This window comes from Arvicanthis niloticus, chromosome 13, assembly GCF_011762505.2.
Source record: "Arvicanthis niloticus isolate mArvNil1 chromosome 13, mArvNil1.pat.X, whole genome shotgun sequence".
NCBI lineage: Eukaryota > Metazoa > Chordata > Mammalia > Rodentia > Muridae > Arvicanthis > Arvicanthis niloticus.
Window position 1 is genome coordinate 48,211,652 of NC_047670.1, and position 26,688 is coordinate 48,238,339.

A 26,688-nucleotide genomic window follows, 5' to 3' on the forward strand; every position below is an offset into this window, starting at 1 on the left:
CTCATTTTTCCATTTGCTGACTGAGGTGTTTGTTCTTTTGGCTTTAATAACATCTATAATCTACTTATAATAAAATAAAACACATAGACAGAAAATGCAAAGGCAATGTCTTAGATACTTTTCAATTGCCATGACAAAGGCAACTTATAAAAGAAAACGTTTAATTGGGGGTTCATGCATCTAGAGCGTTGGAACCCATCACCATCATGCTGGAGAGAACATGGCAGCAGGCAGGTAGGTGGCCATGACACTGAAGCAGCAGCTAAGAGTTTTTGGGACTGTCAAGGGCTTTGAAACCTCTAAGCTGACCCCACAATGACATGTCTCCTCCAATAAGAACACATCTGCCAATCACTCCCAAATAGTTCCACCAACTCAGGACCAGGCATTCAAACATGCGAGCTTACAACAAGGGGGCATTTTCATTCAAACCAACACCATGAATCATCATGAAGCAAACAAACCCACTGCTCGGCCTGAGAGACAAACAGCAGTATGGCAGGGTCACAACCTGCCCACACTTGTTATCACCAACTGTCTTCCTTCTCATGGCAACACCTTTCTGACCTTTAACACAGATTCTTTAACAAGAAAGGACCACTCATCTGTCTGACAAGCTGTGTGTATCAGAGGCTCTCTCTCCCATCAGCTGTGGCTATCACCCTATCATGCTCTCGACTCTGTCCTGGCACTACTACAGGCTTAGCTTGGGTGGCAGTCAGAGGCTACCCAAGAGGCCCGCAAGGAGTGTGGGGTTGGGTAAGAGCTGCTAGTAATAGCACACTTCACTAATGCACCAAGGGCAAAACACCTTCCTGCCTCTGGGACCAGAGTCCACAGGCGGATGCACATGGCATGGACTAGGGGAAGTGGGGGAGGACGGCACAGGGGAAAGGGACAAGGAAGAGGAAGACAGGTGGCAGCAGAAAGCACACGAATCAGGACAGGGGTTAGAGGTTACATTTACATACATACAAAGTACTGGAGACCAGAACTCCATTACCTTCTCCCCTAATGGGCCATACCCCAGAAGGGCTACATTCATCTCTTTGAAGTGGATAAACCCTGCCTTACACACTACTCTCCTCAGTATAGAGCCCAACCTTCAGAGGGAAGAGACAGAGAGTCCTACCCACACATCTGCACCTAGACATTGCACTGGCCAAGCCAAGGACCAAAAGCAGTCGTTACCAGCCTTAGAGACATAAGGAACATGTATGAAATCTCAAGGGTCCCAGGCTGAAAAAACTGATACTCTTCATCCCAGCAGAGGGTTTGGAAAGGATGCAAACACATGTCCAGCTAAAGATACTGCCTATGTAACGTCAGGGCAGAGATAAACGAGACATAGAAAGTAGCATTTGTATATCAAGAAGGGGCACAAAGCAACAGCAGGCTGTTAGAGCGACCATGACCACAGGCGGCAGCCTAAGTAACCATCTATGAAGTGGGGAAGACAATCCTCAGAACTCCCTGTCCTAAGGCAGTGTAAATGTCAAAGAAAACACAGGACAGGAACCCAAGGGGAGAATGTAAACCACCACACAAACTCCAGACCTTCCTCTTTGTTAACTTGACCACCTCACAAAACCACCCTAAAGAGCTTCTAGCCCTATTTAATAGGATTCTCTCTGGTTTGTTAAAAGCTATCGGAAGACTGGAAAGGTGACTTGGTGGGGAAGTACTTGCTGTACATGCACAAAAACCTGGTTGTGGTCACCAGCATCCAAGACAAGAGCAGACAGCACAGTGGCGGTGGCACATGCCTGTAACATCAGTGCTGGAGGGCAAAGACAAGCTGATCCCAGGAGCTCGGTGGTCAGCCAGTAAGTGAAATAGCCATACAGACATACAGATACAACATACAACACAGACGACACAGACATACATCACAACTGTTTAAGATCTCATCATTGTTCTACAGAAAAGTGGATTCCATTCTTTTTTTAGGATTTATTGTTTTTATTTTATGTGTAAGGGTGTTTTGCTTGCATGTATGCCTGTGTATCACATGGAGGCCAGGTGATGATATCTGGTATCTAATCCTGCAATTGGAGTTACAGACAGCTGTGAGCCACCATGTGGGTTCTGGGAAGGAACCCAGGTCTTTGGAAGAACAGCCAAGGCTGTTAACTGCTGAACCATCTTTTCAGCCCTGACAACATTTTTTTTCTAAAGGAAGAAAAACAGTTATTGGATGCCTGAAATCAACTGGCTGTAAAACTGTGGGTTTATTTCTAGGCTCGATATTCTATTCTGCTGGTCTATGTGCCAGTTTTTAGGCTATACCACACTGTTCTGAACACTACATCTTACTGTAGTTTGAAGAAAAGCAGAGTGACGCCTTCAGCTTTGTTCTTTGTACTTAAGCTTTGGCGTTTGGGGTCCTTGGTGATTCTATACATATTTTACCAGCTTCTGTGGATGGAGCCATTGTTATTTTAATAATGACTGACTGAATCTGTACCTCTCTTGAATAGTGAGGTAACTTTACTAATTTCCACTCCTCCGATCCATGAACATGGGCTAGCTCTCTGCTGTTTCTACCCACATTTCTTTCACTGACACTTCACAGTTTTAAATGTAGAGGAACCATACTTCCTTGATTAAATTTACAAGAGCATTCTTGTCATTTTTATAAATGAGATTGATTCACTAATTTCTTTCTCGGGCACAGAACTGCTACTAATTGTTGAGTGTCTTTGGAGTTCTCATTGTGTAAGATCTTAGCACCTGCAGGACAGATGCACCCTTGTCCTTTCCAGCCTTGACAACTTTTCTATTAAACAGAAGTGGCAAAAGGCACCACCTTATTCTCATTCCAGATGCTAAAGAAAAAGCTTTCAGCTTTTTTCTGAGAAGTATACTAGCTGTAGGTTTGTCATATATGGCCTTGATTGTCTTGAGTTACACATCTTAAATACATAATCCATTGAGAGGCTTTTATTGTCATAAAGAGATGTTGAGTCCATAATGAAAAAAAGACAGACTCACTTGGGGGGAAGCTAGTGAGAAATCTCACTGGGTAAAGCTGACCAGCAAGAGAGCACAGAGAGCAAAGGTACTTTGCCACCAAATCCCAGGGCCTGAGTTTAATGCCCCAGACCTACACAGTAGGAGAACCTACTCCTACAAGCTGTCCTCTGATTTCCACAATTATACCATGACTTGAACGTGCGCACATGCATGCAGGAACATACACACATGCAATTTAAAAAAAAAAAAAAAAAAAAACAACTTTTTTTTAAAGCCCTAAGCTGGGAATAGTGGTTCAGATCTATAATTCCAGCACTTGGGAGGCTAAGGCTGGGGATCACAAGCCCAAGAGCGGTCTGAACTACACAGTGATTCCCAGGCCAGCTTGGGCTAAAAATAAGGCCTTTCTCAAAAGCAAAGAAAGAAGGAGGAAGAAGAGGAAGAGAAGGAAGAGGAGGAAGAAAAGGGGGAGGAAGAAGAGGAGGAGGAAGAGGAAGGGGAGGGGAGGGGGAGGAAGAGGAAAGGAGGAGGAGGGGAGGAGGGGAGGAGGAGAAAGGGAGGAGGGGGGGGAGAAAGAGGAGGAGGAGGAAGAAATAATAAACTTTTCCAAAAGTCACTAAATGGCTATAAGGCTTACATTTAACATGCCTGATTACAAGGAATATTATTTCTAATATAAATGATTATACTTTTCTTTTTGATTGAATAGTTCATTAAAAATCCAATTCTATTACCATGTTGTTTTTAATTAAAGCTTGTAGGGGGAAAACAATCTTAAAGTCATCAGCTCCTGACAAAAGGATTTAGAATTCAGGGTGCTAAAACATTTGTCTGATGGTGCAGTCATCAAGATGTCCGAATAATTACTTTTAACACTTCTAAAAATTAACACCAGCAGTTTAAAATGTCCTCTTGTTTGGGGATTCAAGCGAATCAATAAGACCATGTTAAAGGCTAATGAAAACAGCAGCCCACACGGAGGACTGATGCTGCTTTATTCTCTGCTCTAGCTGAAGCAACAATGTATCAGTGCTGTTCAAGGCTGGTTGTTTCTGCAGCACAAAGGCTCATACTCTGTTTGGGTGATGCTTCCTGAGGACAGGAAAAGAAGCCCATTCCTCACTGGGGTCCCCCAGGACTGCAGCTTTCACCATTATCCAGTAATGACAGCAAGAGGACCCCTGGGGCAACAGAAGACCCAGCCTCTTCTCCATGCTGCCACCCTCACAGAGAGCTAGATAATGGCTCTCACTGGGAATCTGGAACTCTCCCACACCCTATTCATCATCTCAAGTTGCTCCCTAGAGATACAGAAGCAGCCAAGCAGGCCTCCTCCGGGGCCACATAAGGAGGAGCAAGCATTCCTCAAGGAACTGTTTAGAGGTAAGTGACATATTAGAGGCTGAAGCTTAGACCACAGGATGGTGCTGCCAGAAGGTAGGGGAACCTTTAGAAGATGAGGCCTAAAGGGAAGCCTATAGGACACGCAGGGCGACTCTTGGCCACTTCCTCTTGCCTATTTTGCTTCGGGGACATGAGAAGAGCAGCTGTTAACAGTCTGCCACCAGCCTGGTTTTTATATGGGTGGTAGAGAGTCGAACTCAGATCCCTAAGATTTTGTGGAACGAACTTTACCAGCTACGCCATCTCTCCAGCCCGAGTTTTCTCCTTTACATTTTTCTGGACTTTTCTTACAAGATATTTATTACAAGGTACATGAATAATTTTATTATAAAAATAATAATGTATAAGTAAAAGAACAAAGTCAGGAAGCTCTCACCTCGCTCTCATAGCCACTGACACAGGTGATCCAGTTCCTCACTCGATTCCCCACCACCAAGTTACCTCAGCCACATCCCACAGCTGCCGGTCCTGTTAGCCAGCTGTTCTTGAGAGCAGAGACCATGTCTCTGCATCTCTCCTCCTCCTTGGGTATCTCCATATTCTCTAGTGAATTCTAAAGCATATATCCTTGCACAGTTTGTAAGAAGAAGAAAATCAAGACCACAAAGTGACATTCAACCACTGTCCTATACCAGTAGCTCTGGCCAAAAACCAGAGCAAAAATACCACTAAAACCCTGTAGAGGACAGCTGGGTCCTGGGGACCAGGACCAGAGGAACTCAAAGCAGGTTATCAGTCCAAGAGTGTTACCATGCAGGTATGCACACAAGTGCATACAAGGAACCTACCACCACCAAGGTACTCATCCCATATCACAAACAAATGAGGCAAAGACCAAGCAGAAGCAACACTGTCAGTCCCTGACTTAGCCCATCTGCTTCACTCTCCAAAGTTGCTACTGATAGCTCCTGCAAGACTTACTCCAAGTAGTTTTGTTCTAAGCACTAAAAATAACATGTGTTAGATGGAAGTACTTATCACAGCTTTGGCTGATACAAAACTAATTATGGTTTGGATGTGGCCTGAGTGTTTCCCCAAGGCTCATGTGGTAGAAGTGTGAAGTGCCCAGTAAAGATACATAGTGAAGCAGTGGGACCTAGTGGAGAAGTAACTCACTTATGAGAGCATTACCTAAAAGAGATCAGTGTGGTTCGGATGAGACACAGTTAGTCCCCACAATATCAGATTAATAGATGAGGAGGAGGAAGAGGAAGAGAAGGAAGAAGAAGAAAAGGAGAAGGAGGAGGAGGAGGTGAGCCTCACCCTGGACCTCTCTGCCTTCCTTTCTCTCCATGTGATCAGCAACATCAGCTTCCATCCATGAAGACCCAGAGATGCCCAATATTGGTTAATCAGCCTCCAAGAGTGAAGTGAATACCTATTCTCTTTATACTCAGCTGGGATATCTTGTTATAGCAGCAAAAAAGGAACAGATAATAATTAAAAGCTACTATTCACTGGCTATTTTTCCTAGACTTTGAAGAATGGCTACGTGACTCTGACAGAGATGAGCATATCTTCCAGGAGGGAGGGAAGCTTCAAGTGCCTCCCTGCATGCATGTTACTGATGCACTTAGAAGGTTTCTCAGTGCTCTCTTAAATCCACAACTCATGAATCACCACATTTTAGATATGGACATGAGTTCCAAATGCCTTTCCAACGGGGGCTTTGGTTATTCCTCCAGGGGAATAAATTCAGATTCCACACTTAGAGCTAAGACACAGGTTCTTACATGTCTCAGCTTTAAAATCAGGAACACAAACTTGGTTCCAATGGTGACCTACCTTCAGATAGGGAATGGTTTTGTGTGTAGACATTGCAAAGCTAGTGTCTCTCCACAGTCAGCTGAACATACACTGGCAAAAGGAGCTCAGCAAGCCTTCCAAGACAGAGCTGTTCATCAATTACACCTCAAGAAAATTCGGATTGGAATCTGAAGAGAAAATGGCATCTTCCCACAAAGCTTCACAGAAGCAGAAAGACTCGTTCCACTTACTTCCGGGGAGCCATTGTGCCCAATGCCACAGCATTCACCAAAGAGGAAGGGGTTCAGTGGGGACCAGACAAGCATAGTCAGGCAGCTGGGCCACGTCCAGGCAGCATGATGAGGGCAAACCACCACAGCACATGGTACTACCTTTCGGGGTTAGCCCAAGAATGTATATAAAGCCCACAGCACAGTGTATAAAACAAGGTCCAGGTATGTGGAAGCCAGTGTTTCATCATTCTACGAAAGGCAACACTCTGGAGAGAGGCCAACAAGTAGGCTGAGAAAGTGCTGGGCCAGGCCTGGGGGTCTGGATCCATCATGCTAATCCCTTCTAGAGCTACCAGAGTGAGCGCTGCCCCCTTAGCAGAAGCCTTAGGAACACTCTCTTAAACCCCAGACTCTGTGGTATGGTGAAGACTCTTGACTCTTCGTCCTCAGGCCTATGTGTAGATAACACCAGTTAACAATTTGCACAGCAACCCACGAGGAAACACAGATCTATCTGCAGAGTCCCCAGCAACAACCAGAGTCATGCTCGGATGGGGATGGGATGTAGAGATGAACTGTATTGTCTGCAATTGTCCTGGAGACTCAGGGGCTGGCGAAAACTGAAAGACTAGATCCAGAGAACTGGGGGCAAAGGCAGAGAAGGGCAGAGAAGGTTAGGAGGAAGAAGAGATGCAATGCGAGGGGTGGGGGAGGGAGAGAAACTTGGGAACAACTTGGGATGGGTTTGGGGGCTACACAAGGGGTGAGGTCTGAATGAATCATCCTAACTGACCTTGACATTAATGCAAAGGTGATGCTGCAGTTGAAAGCAAACACATCTCCATTATTTCTCTTTTATCCTGTGTAACATCTACAAGGGACACAGCCCAGCCAACCCCCACCACCCTAAGCAATGAGTGACCAGAGGCCGTGGTAGCACAGTAACTTTCCAGATGAAGCAGGAATACAGGATGGACCTTTGGTTAGAGCCCACGGGACTTTCTGCTATTTACACCGAACACAGCGTTGCCACCGGGACCTCTCTGCCAGGCCGCTGAGGTGATCCAGATGAGACACACTGATGTGAGTTTTCATTTCCTTTCTTTGCCAGATATGTATTGACATTTGGGCCACAATCCAACCCTTAGGGATATTCATTTAATGAGTTTTGTGTTGCTTTTTAAAATACCTATATTGTTAAAGAGAACAGAATGGGCTGGGGGGGAGGAACACAGGACCACAGGAACAGACCAAGATCTGATGAGGGGGAGCCTGTGCGGGCTTCTGACAGAGCAAAGCAGGTGGTCTTCAGGACTCAGAGAGGTCTTTTCTGGAAGTTCAAAGGACACCTGTGATGAACTAGCTATTACCTGCTACTATGTCCAAGCCCAGCTCTTAACAAGTCAGGACAACTGTTCCTCTGTAGGCCTCTGAAAAAGGAGCGAGGAAGAAACTCAGTGACTCAGTGGGCAGTCAGGCCTCCACTCCATTCTGCTCCAAGAACCCAGCCTGCATGTCACCTTTGGGCACTCACAGTAGCCACACCCAGGTCCCAATAGTCTCTCTGGTTAATGCATGTCTCTGCAGTGAAAGACATGCAGCTCCTACTGGCAAGGCCTGCTTCTCTTCCTATGTAATCCCGGAACTACCCTAGAACCAAGACATTGCTCTCTTCAGCAAATATTTATTGAGTACATTCAGCATGCCAGACACTGCGCTTCCAAAGGGAGGCTGTGACAGTGAGAAGGACAGAGAGGACAGATGATGCCGACACAGCAGACAAATTACTGCTGCAGCCAGAAGAGGAAAGGGGTTTGAGAGGAAGGCTTCCTGGAGGGGATGCCAGCACAGAACAAAGAGCAGGACTCAAAGCAACAGCAAAGGATACATCTCAGACTTGAATGTTCTAGTCTCATTAAAATGCAGAGCTTGGTTCAGCCTGCAATGGGACCCTCTAGTCTGCATCTCCCATTGGCTTGCAGAAATGCCAATGCTGACAGCTGATATTCTCAAAGCACTAGCTGGGCTGAGCAACCTTGAAGCTGGGCATCTCAGTCCATATCCCCTTGCTTTGTCTAAGCCAGTGGTTCTCAACCTGTGGGTCGTGATCCCTTTTGGGGGCCACATGTCAGATATCTAACATATCAGATATTCACATTATGATTCATAACAGTAGCAAAATTACAGTTGAATGAAGTAGCAACAAAACTAACTATGGTTGGTGGTCACCATAATATGAGGAACTGTGTTAAAAGGTCACAGCATCAGGAAGGCTGGGAACCACTGTTCTACATCACTATAGCGTTAACATCTTGAGAGCCAGTTCTTATTTCCACTTCCTTGTTAGGCACTGCTAACATTCTTGTCTGTCTGGGGGAACACTTTTTAGTTTGTTTCTTAAGAAGGAGGAGAGAAAGTTCTGAAAATTTCCAGGAATATCTCAGGTTTAAAAAAAAAACACTTAGTTGATGTTTTATAAATTTTATTTTAAATTTTTGCAGAAAAGAGTGCCCCCTCGCTTATGCTCTACCGTGCCTACTGTGCATACTGCCACATGATATCTCCGCCTCCCCAGAGCAGTTCTAATTTCAAATATTTTATCTCGCTGTCATTTATATGTTTTGTCAGGCGGCAGGTCTTGATATTAAATTTAAAAGCACAGTCATACCTCTACTGAGTCACTCCAGTGCTGGAGACATTCTTACACAGTGACTCCCACTCACTAAGTCAATATTACACCCTTGAGCTTATCAAATGGGGAGAATATGAAAAGGACAGTAGCATGGGACGAGGGACAGGACAGCACCTCGCTCTATGCAGGACCCCCAGAAATGGGTACAAATACAACGGTGCCTCCAACAGAGCTTAGTGACGAGGAGTGGGGGGTGGTGGGGGAGGGAGTCATACAAGCCACTCACAGATGAATAGGTCAGGTGTGTCAGGGAAGAGAAGGTGTGGAAAGAAAAGGGCATCCCGTCCAGGCACATGTGAGAAAGGCCATGGCATTAGGTGAGCTCAAGCCCTGCACACAATGATGCCCCTGCCCAGCGAGATTAACTGTACTAGCTAGCACAATACTAGCTAGCACAATGCATGCATGCTCCCAGTCTCAATTCCCATTCCTATGCAAAGACGCTGACCTCACAGGTCGCTGTGAGATGAGAACAGCTCATCTTTTACTGTCAGAGCATTGAGCCTCTAAAGATTAACAGCCATGCCAAAAAGGCCTGGAGGCCGCTCAACACAAGGTCCCTCTGGCTAAACTGTGACAATGTGAGCAATGACAATAGCAGCTACAGTAAGTGGATCAAAACGCTGAGTCAACAGAAATCCATGTGTCTGTGAAGATGCTAAGAGCTGGAGTTAGGAATTGCAAAAAGCTTTCCGAGTTATGAACTAGAGGTCGGGGATGTGCTTCTGGGTAATCAAAGGACCCCAGTAGATGGGCTAAATGTTCTAATTTACAGAAGGATACCATCGAGAAGCAGAAATAAGAAAGTATTTTCTAGAGAATTAACATGGCATTTATGACTCTGGCAAAGCCATTTGCTATGGGTGAAGGACCAACACAGGGATGTTCTCTTGTGAAAGGAGAACTCATTGGGCTTAGGGCCATGTTAACCCATCCAAGGCAACCATCTTGGCCCCTGTGTTACTGAAACAGCCAACTCCAGTGTCAAAAGTATTTGCCTCAATAATTCTCTTATTCACAATGAGTGAAGGTACAGAGGATAGGTGTCACCTAGTGCTCAGCCACAGGTGGGACATCTAAATAACCCCTGCTCTAAGACTCAGGGGTCATCGGTAAACAGAGGATGGAAAGAGTGGGAGCTGAGGTCTAGGAAGATGGGACCTTCTGGACAGGACAGGAAAACGACTCATGACCTCACAGCAGCTGTAGTTGCCTGCACAAGACCTGTTCAAGATCAAGCCAGTGAAAATTTCAACATGGAGGTGAGGTGGGACAGGGCACTCCCAGTCCTGAGGGCTTCTGGGAAAGGGAGAGTCTGTTTTCTTCAAGAACATGGCCCCTTCTATATCAACCAAGCTCCATAGCCACACACCAAGGAATATATGTGCAGCACAAATTGAACTCAGTGGGTTATTTAAAATGGGAGAACAATAATTTCAGGTGGGGGTAGGGAGAGAGAAATTAAGACAGAAGAAAAGGGGTGAATATGTTGCAAATGTTGTACAATAACAACAGTTTTAGAAAAAGAAAAATAGTAAAAGGTAAAACGAATATCAACTTTGTACTAAAAATCAAAGTAGTAATCACTTCTCCCTACATATGTATGCCTTTGTAGGGATGTGCAACCAGCTTCACTTGATTCTTCAGAAGTCAGAAGAGCAATGCCATTCTTTAAAACCTGAGTGCTTGCTTCAGTCTTAAAAAGAAAACTCAATCAGTTATAAGCAAATTTCTCAAAGTTTTGGGTGGAAGAAGCAAATCTAATTGATCACAAAACATGTATGTACTGATTAACAGGAGACCCCCCACACACAGGGGGATGCCCAATGCCCAGCATCTTAAGAATGACAGACACTCAGGTATGGCCCTCCCATGAACAAACCGTTCAGAATGACATGGATTCTGCTGTTGTATACCAACAGAGTTAAATCATGTAAAAATATTAGGGCATTCAGTTAAAAGTAAGAAAACAATAATTTCAATATAAAAGAGTTCTTAGCATTACCAGGAGTTAAAAGATCATTAGTAACATCAACAACAGGAAGGAAAAAGAAACCCACATGGATAAATTACCAGACAACTTGAGACTTCAAAAGCAGTTCGTACTGTACAATGCATGAGCTAGGGTTCTAAAAGCACCAGAAATACGTTTATTTCTAGATTTACAAGACTAGAAACCCAAAACTATGCTATCAAAGATCAGAGACATCAATAAGAGCACCATTCAGAAAAGAACACTATGCAAAGCTCACTAACTCAGGACGGATGTTGTTTAAGGACTGTGATACAGAGGAAATTGGGGGATCATGAACTTGAACTTCAATAGTATTCTCAGGGGACTCCCCCTTCAATGGCTACTGGACAACTAGAGGGTTTGGATCAGGCATGCCCTATGTGAACTCGTTAAAAACTAAAGTGAAGAATACACATAGAGGATGTACTTAGGGTGAGGAAGGGGTCTGTGTCCCGGAGCCAGACTGAGCTCTGTGTGATTGGCATCCTGGCAGGCAGGAAAGGCAGGGCTGGACAGCATGAGCAGAATACACAGGCCACCGCTTGTTTTCCTTCTACATCATATGCACCAAGTAACTGTGAAGCCCAGACCTTGAAGCCATCCTTGTCGCTCCATATTCTTAGGGCTGATTCTCATCCCTGACCAATGTTACAGCTTCAGGAATGCTGCTGAAGCAAAGCCCTGGTGTCCCTCCCTGAGCTTTCTGTCTTATTTAGACTCTGGCCAACCTACTGCTGTAACCCTCAAGTCCTACGTCGCTCTTATCAGATTCCCTCCTAAAGTCAATGTGTGTTTCAAGTCAGGATGCTACATCATGACCAGATGAGGACTTATCTGCGGAATGCAAGGTTGGTTTAATATTTTAAAAGAGTTAATTCATCTTATTAACAAGCTAGAACAAAAAACCCACATCTAGAAGCATCTAAGAAAATCTAGTACCAGTTTCTAGATTTTCTTGTTAATCTCATCAAATTAGGAATATTAAGGTTCACAAAGGTAAAATGATTACCTTCTACATTACAGAACTCCTCCTAAAGTCAGCCAAGGCCTTATAGAATCCAATGGTTTCATGCATTAGCCACTTGCATTGTTAATTTCTTGCTTCTTTTATTCAAATTTCCATCGTGGGCATTTGATAATTCCGCTTCCTGTCTTTCTTGGCAAACAAGGAAGAAAACCCAGGATATTCAAGATGTGGTTGCCAGCACTAACAAACTCAGGATAGAGCAGGGCTAACAAAGTGGTGTAGACATGAACATGCATGTGTCCACATCATCACCACATCACACAGTCCAGAGTCCCCACTTATCACCTCGCCTTACCTTGCTTACCGCATCTGTTACTACAATATTACCACAGAATTGCTCCAAACATGTCTGAGAGACGCCTGTCCCTTGTGTGGACTCAGGTTCTGTCATTCACCAGCCTTCCTTCCCAATATTCTCTGCTTCATTCTGCCCAACTCTTCACTAGTCACCCACCATCACTAAATGGTAACAATGACTTACTAGGCACACGCACAGCCAGACTTTCTTCTAGCATGGCAGAGACCAGGGAATACCATTCTCTGACTCTGAGGAGCTTTGGGGTTTGGTGTGTGACAGGGGAAGAAATAGCCAACAGCTTCACCAAGTTCTAGGAGACCACAAAAAGCACACGCAGGGACATGGGGTCATGTGCCTGCTCATTCCAAACAAACCCAGTCCTGTATCTGGGATCCATGGAACCCGCCTCACTACAGAAACTCTACTTGGGGTAGGAAGGATCATCCTCACTCCAGGGATGACTTACTTGAAGGACCCTGTCCATTGTGACAAAGCTGGCCAACAGCAAGGGTCACTGCAGGTCTGTCTGACATCAAATAAAGACTGCGTTTTTCTTCCCTTGTTTTCTCCTTTTGATAAAATGTAGATACTTGGGAAGCAGGGTAAGAATTATTTTGTTTTGATGTAATCTCTAAACTGCTTTGGATTTTTAGGGACTAATCATGTCACCTAAATGTCCTTACCCAAGCAAACATATTGCTTACTGTCAGTCATTCCAAATAGAAGACTTAACTCAATTTTCTTCTTTGGCAAGAATGCAATAAAAGTACACGTTTTCTTCTCCTGTCTGGCTCTTCCCTGCTGTCTGCAGATCAATCATGCTGAATGTAATGGCAGAAGCCAGCTCACAATAATAGTCCCACAAGACCTGCTTGGCTCTGAGAAGACACCCAGTGTCCCTGGAGACCCTGCAGATGAACGGTGCAGCCCTTTGCAGCACAGGGCCATGCATTCAAACATTGGATGGTTTCTGTTGCTGTACAGCCATTAATCCTAACTGTGGGCACATCCTGGGCTGTAGCAGGCAAGATTCCACCTCACTATGCAAAGGTTTTAGGACCAGCCCCCAGATCAGACTTCTAATGCCTACACTTGGTTTTAATTACATGCTTATGTCAGGGTTTTATGAAAAATTATTATAAAAATTCTTTTTTGGGATTCCAGGTAGTATATGTAAGTCAACACAGAAGCTCCTCAGAATGAGCTCCTGTCTTTACCACAGCCTGTCTCTAAGGTACATCAGGAAGGTTTGAAACCCTCTTAAGGATGCTGAAGGTAAGCCATAGGTGGTAGGTAGTGCATACCTTGATCCCAGCACGTGGGAGGCAGAGGAAGATGGATCTCTGTGAATTCTTCGAGTCCAGCCTGGTCTACAGAGCAAGTTCTAGGACAGTCAGGGCTAAACAGAAAACCCCTATCTTAAAAATCAAAACACAAAACAAACTGCTAAAGGCTAGTCCCACTACTAATAAAAACTAAAAGGGGAAGTGAGGTTTCCCTTTTTTAGGCAATAATCCCTGAAGTAAGGTCTCTACCTCACCCAGGAATGTCCCAGAAGTACAGATTTGCAACCCTCCAGGTGAGAAGGTGAGGGTGGCCCCCCAAGTGATTGTGGGGCAGGCTAACACTACTTCAATAATCACCCCCCCAGGGGTGGGGTGTGTCTCTAGAACAGTACCTTTCTGTCTTACTGGTTCTACACTCACTAAGAGTCTATATACTGCATGTGTCTGCCCCTTACAAAGGAGGAAATGCAGGCAGCAGTAAGTCTCACCTATATCTTTAATTAACTTGCAATCACCTGGGGAAAAAAATAACTGGCAATAAGAATACTTCAAACATTGGCAGCTTCTGTTAGCATCCAAATAATGTCGTGACTCCAGTGGCCCATCAATGACCGAGAGTAGGACGGGCTGTGTACACCTGTCCCTCTCTCATCGGGGCTTCGATGAATTCTACAGACCTTCTCTCCAAACCAGAGACAGCCTGTGTCTATTCTCAGCAAACACAACTGGCATTTACTTGCTCAGTGTTAGTCTCTGGTCAGAATGTGGCTCTCAGACACTGTGCATGGCTCTATTCCCAGCATTCAGAACTAAGCGTGTACTGGTTAACTGCTCTCTAGCTATCAGACACATGAATTGAATAAAAGCTGCAAGAGAGTTAGAGAGACAGCTCAATAGGTAAAGCATGGGCCTTGCAAGCATGAGGACCAAGCTTAGATCCCATAAACAAAGCCTGTCCTGGTGATGTACACAGGTAACCCTACCAATGCAGAGATAGGACAAGAAGACACAAGATCCCTGGAAGCTCATGGGCCTATGTGGTAACATTCCAGGCCAAAGAAAGACCCCATTTCAAACAAAGGGCAGGGATGGGGCTGCAGAGATGGCTTGGCAGGTGAAAGTCCTTATTGCTATGCTAGAAGACCTAAATTCAGTTCCCAGCACCCACACCAGGCAGTTCACAAGTACCTGTAAGTCCATCTCCAGGAGACCCAGTACCTCTGGCCTCCAAGAAAACCTGCATTTGTGTGCACATACCTATAAACAGACATACACACATGCATAATTCAAAGTAAAACAAAACTACAAAGTAGAAGGCACCATAAGACCAACACCCATGCCATGTACGTACACACAAACACACACACATATACACAAGTGCACACTCACACACACAAACATGTACCTGCAGAAGGTTTGACACAACAGCCATGATCACAAAAGGTCTTAGCTTTCCCTACCTAGACCTGGAGGAATGGTCCTCTGGCCTCATTTAGCGTTTGTTTTAGCATTCCACAGATGACACCCTCTCTCCCCAGCTCTCCATTCTAAATTTCTTATTAAGTTTTAAAATTGTTGAGCAGATTAAAGGATTCCTGTGAAGCTTTTATGCTTAAACTTTGCAGGGAAAATGCCCTGTCTCTGTAACTATCACTGGGACAGATTAGAAATAATTTGGAGCTGAATTGGATTTGCCATTTTGTGAGCTTCTCTTATCTACCAGGACTAATAGCAGACACTTCCCTCCCTACAAGGGCTGGAAGGAAGCCTTATTATCTGCCTTTCACAGAAAGGAAACTGAGGTCAGATGGGCCAAAAGGCTTAGACATGACTATTTCATCAATATAGCTTGAATCAATAGAGGGTGTTCTGTATCCTGTAATAAATTCAGAGACACAGAAATTGCACAGGCAGTGACACTGTGGTGTGGTAGAAATGGCTTATGCACAGGCCTTGGAATCAGAAGCACCTGGGCTGGATTTAACTTCTACTTAGAGGCTGCCTGACCCTGGACATTTCCTTCACCTCGTGGAGATATGTCCTAATTTCCCCTGAATGATGTGCAACTGTAGTCCTGGGGAACAGAAAGGACCCTGGTAGGCATCAGAGCCTCTCTGCCCCGCTGTTCTCTGGACTCAGCAGGCTTGAGTACTTGCCCTCCCTGAGCTGCCAGCATTCTGGAAGGCTTGAACCCTGAGCTTGGAACTAGATGTTTGGGAGCCATCTTGTCTCCACTATATAATTACTGGACTGATTCTGGTCAGTCACCCATTGTACCTGGGCCACCGTGTCTTTGTCGGAAAGGCAGATCTAGTCAGTGGCAGCTTCACTGCTGTCTACATGATGGTCTCCTCCATATCACCATGCTGTCTGGTGAGTCCCAACCGCCACTGCAGCCTGGTCTAGTAGCCTTTACTAAAAGAAGCCTTCTTTTCTGATGCCCGCTGCTCAGGTACTCCACTGCCCTACCTCTCCTACACACATTCTCAGCCAACTTCCTTTCCTTCCACTTGGCAGGAAGAGGCCTATACTAAGACCTAACACTTGCTGCAGAAGCCCCAGACTTGACTTCAATCCCAGGAACCCACAGTAGAAGGGGAGAGGCAGCTCTGCAAGTTCTCCCACCACACGCATGCCATGGCACATGCGCACTCCTACACAAATATGCACATGCGCACACACACATTAGTAAATAACTTTCAAACATTAAAGCTCTTTTATAAGTTGTCCTCTAGCTTCTCCAAATGCAGTACAGCAGGTACACACATAAGAAAGAAAAAGACGGGTAAAGGGAGGGAAAGGAAAAAGGGAGGGAAGAGAAGGGGAGGAAAGGGCAGGGGAGGGGAGGGGAGGGGAGGGTGGAGAGAGAAAGGGAAAGGAAGGGAGAGCATGCTGTTTGCTTAACTTGAATTCTTTGCAGAGTCTTCCAGTACATCCATTTTTAACTATAATTATTAAAGTGCAAAAGTATGTATGAGCTTTAAGAAAGATCTAGTAGCTCATGTTACAGCCAGTATCTCTGTGTGGTGTTGCTGGAATGTCACAGAGATTCCACAGAGCCCAGGTCAAGCCTTTCCCTGTGAAGCATGGGAGAGCAGCTGGTCAGACAGTGGAAGCTCTTCTCTATTCAAAATGGCAGAGAGTGTTCTGGAAATAAGATGCCAGACTTTATTCAATGCTGCACGTGGCAACAGATGAAGTTATTTACTTCATTCTCCTTTCCTAGTTTATCAACATGGAGAGTCACAACTATGGATTTTCTGCTGCTAAACCAACCTTGCCTTCCACAGATGAGCCCTGCTCAATTGATGCTGGATAGCCCATGAGGTAGCGTAGACCAAACTCCTGCTCTAGACTTGTTAAAGCTGGGGGCGGGGGCAGTCTACAGTGGTGATGCATTACTTTATTTTTATTCTTCAAAATCTGTTTATCTTATTCCTTCTTCTTGTTTTCCTTTTTTCTTTTTCATCATCATCATTATATCATCATCATCATAAATATTATTATATCATCACCATTACTGTGTGACAACTAGGAGAGGACGCATGCCACAGAATACACGTAAAGGTCAGAGGACAATCTTTAAGGGTCATTTCTCTCCACTTCCATGTGGGTACCAGGCATTGAACCCTGGTCCTCGGGCATGCATAGCAAGCTTCTTTAGCCCTGAGCCATCCCACCAGCTGCATTCCCCCTTTCACAGTTTTCAAAAGTTGTTTACACAGATTTTCTATTACTTCTCTTTTAAGGAGTTTCTCTGTGTAAAGTTTTAGCAAGAACTCTCTCCTTGATGGATACAAAGCTACCTGCTTTCCTACTCAGTCCTCTGCATAAAGTGCTTGGTAATGCACCTCCCTTATCTCCTCAGCAAAGCCAGAGCAGAAGTTCCCTATCTCGGTCCTACTACTGGTAATTTACATAATTACTCTTTAATCAATCTGGCTGGAAGTCGATAAATTTCACTGACTTTCTCAGAGAACAAGCTTCTGGTTACTTTGTCTATTTCAGGAATTTTGTTTGCTTCTTAGTTCACTGATTTCTGCTCTGTTTTTTATTATTTCCTTTTTGCTTACTTTGAGTCTAACTTTTTCCCTAAGTTCCTGAAGCTGAAGTCCAGTCTTTAGCTATCTGTAAGGTGCCAAGGACGTAACTGTGACTACCATGCCTGCCAGCTGCAGTCTCAAGAGACAGGATACTTAGAAAGAGCACAAGTGCTCCTCAGAGCCATTGTGCAAAGGGTAGAAGGCTTAGTGCCCCTGGCAAGCTTCCTCTTTGTCAAGATTTCAGCATTTCTTCCAGCAAGCCACATGCAGGTGTGAAGTGGAAAGGAGGCCTGTTTCAGTACCAGGAGACAGAGCGTGGAAAGGGCTCTGGCTCTCCAATGTCTGCACCATTGTCCCATCTCTCTGTCTGATCCAGCTATGCTTCCAACAAGCAAAGCTATAGGCAGCTATAGTGGCACTGGGCATAGTCCAACCTGTGTCTACGGTATTCAGCCAGTACTGGTGCCCTCTCAGAGGGCTCTCAGCAAAGCCTTTGTCATGTGTTAATCATATGGGACCATCGCAGATCACATGTGATTCAAAAAGTGGCCCCCAATGATAGTTGGATAAAGAGGGCTAGACAATAAAAACCAGAACCAATCTGAACCTAACTAGACACCAGGTAGTTCTGGCAAGGACAAAGCCCAAGGCCCTACTTTCTCAAGAGTGGCTCCTGGGCTTTTAGCTATGAAAATGAAGCCCCGGAGTCTTACTCTTTCTTCTCTAAGCCTGTCAGCAAGCTAACAATGCCCAGTCTGTCAGATGGGACTCTGAGAGGCAGACAGGCCTGGCTTACATAATTTGTATGCTAGGGATACGTGTCCAGGGCCTCAAGCCTGCTGGCTAAGCACTTAGTCACTGAGCTGTAGCCTCAGCCCTGTACACAGTCACTGATGTCCCCCCACCAAACACAGCATTTATCTTCAGTCATCGAGTCCTCCCACCACATGCAGATAAACGGTCCTGAGCATGGACACAGTTCCTGCCAGCCACCTGTATCCTTCAGGGAAACCTCGGGAAACACAATGCACCTGGTTCAAGAAGGTGTTCGGCAGCCCTGTCAATACCCACGACGATACCGTAGGTGATGATTTTATGGGTTTCACACAATTCAGATCAAATCACATCATTCTTCCTCAGATGCCCCATAGGCAGGCCTCGAACCACTGGCATAACCCTCCCCATTCCTCAGAGGAGCCCACTACCCTGCAGAATACAACCCCCTCTCCATTACACCAAGGTTACTCAGGACAGCTCACAGGGCAGCTCTTCCCACCCAGCTTGGGCCTTGGGTCAAGCTTCTCTGGTGGACCCATCAGCCAATGCACACTCACATTTTGGCATGGAGATAGCAAACAGAACGCCCACAGGATGGCCATAAGCACAATCACTCAAACAGTGACTCTATGCCTGCACTTCAGTCACTGCTCAGAGCCCTGCAGCACCCCACTGTGCACTTCAAGGGGTGGGGCTCCGCAGGGTCTGGACTGGTGCCTGGAGCTCCTATTCACACACCCTCCTTGCAAGAGTTGCCAAATGATTAAGAAAAATGCTATGAGGTGAATATTCAAACTGAGAATTGGGCAATGAATACATTTCTCAAAGGAGAGGGAGCAGGGGAAAATCACCTCCTCTACTCATTGTCCTCAATGGCATGCCTGCCTTCCCTGTCTCTATGTAACAGCAAAATCACATGAGTAGCCTTGGGCCTGCTGTCCAGAAATTCCACATGATGTGAAAACATGAGAAACCACTTTTCAACCACACACTGCCAGTCTCCTTCAGAAAAGCACTCCAAACCCTGAATTGGAAATCGCGCCGGCAGAAACCAGGAGAATCCTGGCAGCATGCACCTCCATGGATGGACTAACCTTGACATGGCCAAGGTCCCCCGTCTTGCTGCCCTCAGAAGGGTTTGTGGGTCTGCTCTCCACTCGGGGCCGGACAACCTGGCGGAAAGGACTGGACAGGGGAAAGCCGCTCACGCTGATTCCATCTAGAAGGGAAGACAGAAGTCCCAAGTAAAACATGATTGTCTGTTTTGTGAAGCAGGGTTTGATTCGTTTGTCCAACATGGTAGTCTCTACTCCCTGGTCTAATTACAAGGTCTTCCCTGGGCATTCATTCACACTGACAACAACACCCCTCAGCAGGCAGCTTCCTTCTAGGGACTAGTATGGCGAAAGTGGACCTTCATGGAGAACAATGACCCAGAAGTTCCACTGGGGCTCTCAAGGAATGATACACTCAGTAAAGGGCTGACCAAAGGCAAAGTAGCTCTCCTGGGCACTGGAGACCAGCTGCCAATGAGACCAGCTACTGCAAAGGGACTAGAAGATTCTACCATTCTGCTTGCCAAGTCCCAATTTGGCCCAAGCTTTTCACTGTGACAACCATCACTCCAACATTCCCCAAGTCTAAGTCCCTTTCACAGTGCCTCCCCCTGGGTACACTAACTGAAAACAACCCTTCTCTCTGATTCCCAGCACCATCTATGGCCTGAGATCTGTGCCTACTATGTGCCACCCAGGGCAGAGGCTGAGCATGAGGGAACAAATCAAGGAATACCGGGTCCTGGGAGAGGGAAGATATGCATCTGCAATGCCTTGGAGCTGGAAAACTTTGGAACATGTGTACTTTGCATACGCACATATATATGCACACATACATACATATATACATACACACACACACACAAAATTTGCCTAGAAGTTCAAAAAACAATCATCTTAAAGCTTGTGCCTCTTCATGGCCTGAATGGCTGTGCTTTCTAACCCAGTAGAAGGTAGAAGAGAAAGGTAATATCATAGATGGGCAGGGTGTTTCCAGGTCCAGTTGGGGCAGAAGCTTGGGCAAGAGCAAAGCTGGAAATGGCACAGGGCAGCTGCAGAAGCAAAAGAGACAAGCTGGGAGAAGATGTCACAGGAGATACTGGGAAAGAACTCTCTCCAGCTTGGGAGCTGGGGAAGAACAGAAAATGATATTGGAGCATCCCACCTGTGTTTATGCCAGCACAGGCAATCACAAATAGAATATGCAGAACGGATTTGTCTAACAATTAATAGGAAGACAAGGGTGAAAAGTCACAAACGGATGGAAGCAGCCTACCAGGACCAAGGAGCTTAGAGGTACTGTGAGGATGGAAAGCACGCAAGAATGGTCTGAGTCGCAAATAAAAGTGAGCTTGTAGCGTGAACTACACAGCTACTGTTTATAGCATTCAATCTTTCCATTAGGAGAAAGGCTGTGGGCAATTTCAGGATGTAATTCTGCATGCTGAAATAATACTTCTCTTGAATTCAACTACAATATCACAATCATCATGACAACTGAGAAATGACAGCTGAAAGCAGGCGCTAGCAGTGGAGAGAAAGCAGCTACTCAGGCCACACCAGCAGAGCCAGCCTACAAAGACATATCCAAGAACTGTTGCAGGACTTTCTGCCCTCTACAACTATGTGAGCCAGTTCCTGTTGTACCCAGCAGCAACCCCTTCTCTCTGATGAACCCCAGCAGATCTGATCATGGATCATGGTGTCCTTGGACTGGCAACAGGCACAAGTGCATGGGCGCATCTAACTCGTTCCACACTCCCTGTAAAGTAGGCTATAGCGTACTGATTCTATACATGAGAAAGCCAGAGTTCCGATGAGGTGACTTCTTCAGTATTACACAGCCCATCAAAAACCATACATACACATAGCTAAAACCTGAACTCAGAACCACCAGCCACACTGAGACAAAAACAACATCCTGAGCTCACCAGCCCAGGCTGCTCTATAGTACCCTAAGAGGTCCAATCTATATACATCAGGCCCCCACCAAACCTAGGGTTAGGACTTACAAATGGCTAGTGACAGGGTATGTTTTTTTTTTTAACTGTTTCCAAAAAGGAAAAAAAAAAAAAAAGACATGACCGAATAAGGCTGAATATATATACATATGTATATATAAAATGTAACAGATGCCTAAAATAAACTTGAATAAGATGTAACTAAAATAAAATACATTTGCAAAGGTAAAAGAAAGCAATGGGTCTCTCGTGGGAGTCTGTCAGCGTGGGCTGTTCCAGGTAGAAAATTTTTCAAAGATGCTTTCTCATGTATTCATAAAATCCATGGATGCCAAAAAAGCCCATCTGGTTATCATAAAATATGCTCAAGAAAACCAAAGCAGTAGAAGCAGTTGGCTAAGACGACGAGTCAACATTCGTCCTTAATTTCCATGGAGAAAGCAGCATGCTCATTCATTCAGAAACTGCAATGTGGTTAGGAAAGTAAAAATAATGTCTATGGTGACAGTGGACTTCGAGTGGCATGGTCCCCAACCTCCATGGATAGCCTTATCCCGACACTGCTTTCCCTCCACTGGGTGTACACAGCAATCACACCAGACCTAAGGTCTTCTGCCTTTTCCAATGTCTGGAGGCTTCCCATTGTCCACCTGAACACATACAGTGCTTCGGGGTTCCCGGAAAAGTTGTAGCTTTGGGTACAGGAGCTACTGATATAGGTGTATAGGTGACTATCTTTCCATCGGAGGGGATGGATTAGTTCTAGGCCTCCAACATTAAAAATAACAATAATAATAATTCAAGCTGCTACTAAATCACTTCTTTGTGGAGTAAGATGTCAATCAGAAGAGTGATGATTTTCTTGATGCTAGCTCAAGACTATAGAAGTTGCCCTGAAGTGAAACATGCACAATTCTCTGGGGAGGCCCCTTGGAGGGCACCGGTGCAGAGCTGTAGGAGATGTAGCCACTTAGGTAAGCTTGCCCTTCCTCCTTTTCCCTGTGCACTGTTACTGAATGGCACTATGCTTGCAGCCTGGGGCTCAGCAGAGACACCAATGGCTTGCTAAGCTCTGATGAGGACCCACTCTGCCTATCAGGGGTGAGCAAGCTTCTTTCCACCTTTCTGATGAACAGACTGGGAGCAGACTGCTAGGGGTGGTGGCATCAGCATAGGTCTTCATCTAGAGTCCAGGGCTGTGTACAAATCACGGCTGATTGTGTATCACGTCACAATTCACCGACAGCTGAAGCTAGGGTTGCCACTGTGGCCTGGGATTGCTTTTATTAGTGGGCCATTGCTCTGCAATCTGCTGTGAACTCTCCCATGGCCTGCCTTCTCCCCTAACGCTGTCCCCTGAAATAGGAAGAATTGTTCAGCATCTCTGCCCCAGTCTGCTGTTTTCAGAATAAATATGGATTTTTGGAGTTCTCAGTCTTATTTTTTTTTTTTTAAAGAAATGTGTGACTCATTCCAAAGCACCCAGAAACTGGAGGCAGCTTGCTTACAATCTTAACACAGAGGTATCTCTGTTTTTATAATTCCTAGATGCCTCGGCTTTGCCATAAACATGTGTTTTGGTTTTGATTTTAAAAAAAGAAAAAAAAAGCCTGAGATGTTATTGGAACTTGGCTTTTTGTTGGGTTAGAAAGCATTAGGACAGAGAGGATATTTATCAGTACCCAGAACACTCGCCTGGGATGCAATTCAGTTACTTCCTACCTCTTCTCACAAGGTCTTCATTTGTGACCAGAAGACCATACCAGTCCTACCCTGTACTCAACTCTGTTCCAGCATAAGCCCCCTGAGAATCTGCCTGAATGCATGTCACCCTACTGTGCATATCTTGAGGGCAAGTCCAGGATCCTTGTCTCTGAATTCCCAGGTCCTGCCTGTCTGCTGCCTACCTGGGTGTCCCTTCCTCACTCAGCACTTGTCCCATCAGCCTCTGAGAGCTATTCCATGGTTTCCCTTGGAAAGTCCTGCTGTCCCCCTTTATCATCAGAAACAGGGGTTCCCCCCAGGGCTCCATGAGAACTTTTCTACCTTGCCCCACACTGCCTTTGTAAAGATGCTCTTATCTGCCATCTGCCTTCAGCGACCAGACATATCCTCTACCCAGTTCCTGGTTCCTGGTCCTGTGGGCTTTGGTCCTTTGGGGAGATAGCTGAGCTCTGGTTCCTGAGTTGCCTATTCCCTAGCTGGGTTCCCATGGCAACCTCATTGCTGCTTTCATACTTGTTGCCCATTTCTCTGCCTCCTTTTGTATACAACCAGGGCAGGCTGCTGCCCTCTCCCCAGCCAGCTTTAACCTTCCTTGGTACCTTTTCTTCTCTGCCCACTCAGCCCCTTACAGAAGGCCTCCATGGATGAGAGACACTATGCCTGCAGTCCTAGCCTCTTCACAATCTGACTGGCCCATCCAGGCCTTGAGTGGTTCACTGTCGACTTTGAACAAATGTTTATTCTCTTCTGCCTACTTCTTTTTTCTCCAATATTTAAGCTGAGACTGGGGGGTTTATATCTTGGATTTTAATCCTGACCTATGATTGCTTTTGGGTTGTGCTGGCCATTGCGTGCTGCTTTTGTTGTGTATTCAGTGGGCCGTCTGCTTTTGCTCCAGAGGAACAAAGCTAACGTGCTGGACAGCCTGCCCATCGTTATATTTAGCCCTGCCACCTACCTGCCTTCTGACTCACAGACAGTCATTTCACAGCACCGCAGCGTAGCCACAGGAAAGGTCAGCCTGTCCCTGCTTCCCTGGGGCTCATAGGAGAGCATCTCGGCAGACGTAGACAGCTTCGTGCCACCCACCACACTTGCCCCAGAGGTCTGTTTAATAACCTATGAAGTATATACATTGCTAGGTCCCCTGTTCAGCCAGCATGTGGGAAGGTTGACTTTGTTCTTCAGTTTAAATTCCGGTTGGAAAATAACTTTCTAAGCCCCTGGGATGGGGATTGAGATGTTTGTCATTCATCAGCAACAAGTGACTGCACTGCAGGCAACGAGAGCCTGTCTGTGGACCATCGATCCATCTCCTCTGCTTGTCATTGCTCTCTCCAGCCAAACTGTGGTGAGTCACCAAGAGACAACTGCGGGTGGGCGTAGCTGTTCAGCTGGAGGGACTATAGGTGCTTTCGTCCAAACAGGAAGATACGGTGTCTGGTGGAGTATGGCCCTGTACTGCTAGCTCAGGGTCCAGACTGCCCAAGCATTTCCGAGCATTCCCCGTGTCTGCCTTCTCTACTATCTCACAAGTTCTAACCTCCTCATCTTTCCTGTTTCTGCCATTGTTGGCCTCCCAGCTGTGACCGCCCCTCTCTGCTGTCTTCCACACTGGCATCATGGCCACACTGCTCGTGCAGAGTGGCTTTGCCTCTCAATTTGCTACAGCTTGAGTCAGGACTTCTCGATGCCACCGTTGGTAGACAAAGTAGGCATGGGTGGCCCTACCCTGAGGCCATGTGATCTTCCCACTCTTCTCCTTCATTTCTCATGTCCCAGGAGTCACCGTTCCTTCCTTACATCTACCTAGTGAGCCACACCCTCACAGTTATTGCCTGTAGTGCACACAGGGCTTCTCTGCCTTCCTCTGTGCTGTAGTTGCCTGGGATCTTTGAAGTGTCAGCCCTCCTCCCACTGTCATCTAATTGGCATCAGGGTTACTGACGGCTCAAGGAGTGACTGCAATGCTCAGCGTGGTTTGTGAACCGTTAGTATAGACAGCCTTCCCTCCGGTGTAGTCAGCCTTCCACTGTCTACTTGAGAAGCTCCTACTCATCCATCCTCTGACCAAGCCCTTCAAAAGCTTTGGGCAGACCCAGTGGCTGTTCAGTGCCTGTGACAGTGGGCTTTAAGACCTGGCAGGGCCAGTGCTCACCTGATGATTGTTTTGGAGCCAGCTGGATGTTTCCCACCCCCTGATCTTATACAGCAAATTTCAGAATCACTCATCAAGGTAAATCTTTAAGGCCATCTGTTAGAATTTCCATCCAAACTTTCAAACCAATAGATGGATTTTGGAAACATGGGAATTTCTTATGCCATTGAGTCTTCCTATCTATGAGCATGGTATCTCTTTAAGATGTTTGTCTTTGCTTAATAGTTTCCCAGCAACATTAAAAATCACCTCTGGGAGGGTCGTATGGTATTTTACAGATCAAGATGTAGAACTCTCAGCTCTCCAGCACCATGTCTACCTGCGTGCTGCCAGGCTTTCCACCATGATGATAATGGACTGAACCTCTGAAACTGTAAGCCAGTCCCAATGAAACGTTGTCCTTTATAAGAGTTATGCTAGAACAAAGAAGTAATTTCAGACAGGAATCTAAATTTTAGGCTAGAACAAGGAAGTAGGCTTCAGACATGAAAATTACTTTGGGCTAGGACGGGGAAGTCGGCTCAGATATTTTGGTCATCCTGATAAGCCCTAAGAAACAGTGATCATGGGAGTGTTCATGGAATTGTGTTTAGTGCCTTGCTTATTCTTTGAATATTTGTGTTTATTGTCTTACTTGTTCCTTGACTATTTGCATCTACTGTATTGCTAGACCCTCAACCTAGAACTGACCTTAATACATGCATGTAATTAAAATGGTATAAAAGCAAAAAGGAGGAGGGGGATGGGATAGGGGTTGTAGGGAGAGGAAATGGGGAAAGAGGATGACATCTGGAATGTAAATAAATAAAATATCCAATTAAAAAAAAAGAATTGCCTTGGTCCTGGTGTCTCTTCACAGCAATGAAACCTTCACTAAGACAAGCACTAATGTTAAGTTACAGCTTGATGGGCTTCTATATTTTTGTCCACAGTAGGATACCCTACACCCAGATCACAGCACGATAATTCCCAGCATTCTCTGCTTCCTTCCAGTCCTTTTGCTGTTGGCAGCTCTCTACCAAGATGCGCAACTATGGCGGCTGCCACCACGAAACATTAGTCTCACTTGTTACAGGATACTAAATACATCTCTATTCTCTGTTGTCTTTTTTAGTTCTCTTTGACTTAAAAATCACAGGAAGATATTCGTTTAGACTTCCAGAAGCAGAAGCCTCAAATCAGTGTCCAAGGCCCTCTTTCATCTCAACATAGTGTTTGAGGCCCAAGCCAACATTCATGTGTTTTCTTGATGTATGCTGTGCTGCTGTATCAAGTCAGTAGTTTGGCCATTCT

At 45.6% G+C, this 26,688-nt stretch overlaps 1 protein-coding gene across 3 annotated transcripts in view; it reads right to left on the minus strand.

Annotated features, from left to right (window-relative positions):
• Window positions 1-26,688, minus strand: part of Trappc9 (trafficking protein particle complex subunit 9) — a 458,815-nt gene that overhangs the window by 299,649 nt on the left and 132,478 nt on the right. For all 3 annotated transcript variants that reach the window (XM_076911449.1, XM_076911450.1, XM_076911451.1), the window contains one exon: window positions 19,591-19,715. In XM_076911449.1, coding sequence (XP_076767564.1) covers window positions 19,591-19,715 — 125 coding nt within the window. The remainder of the gene's footprint in view (window positions 1-19,590; window positions 19,716-26,688) is intronic.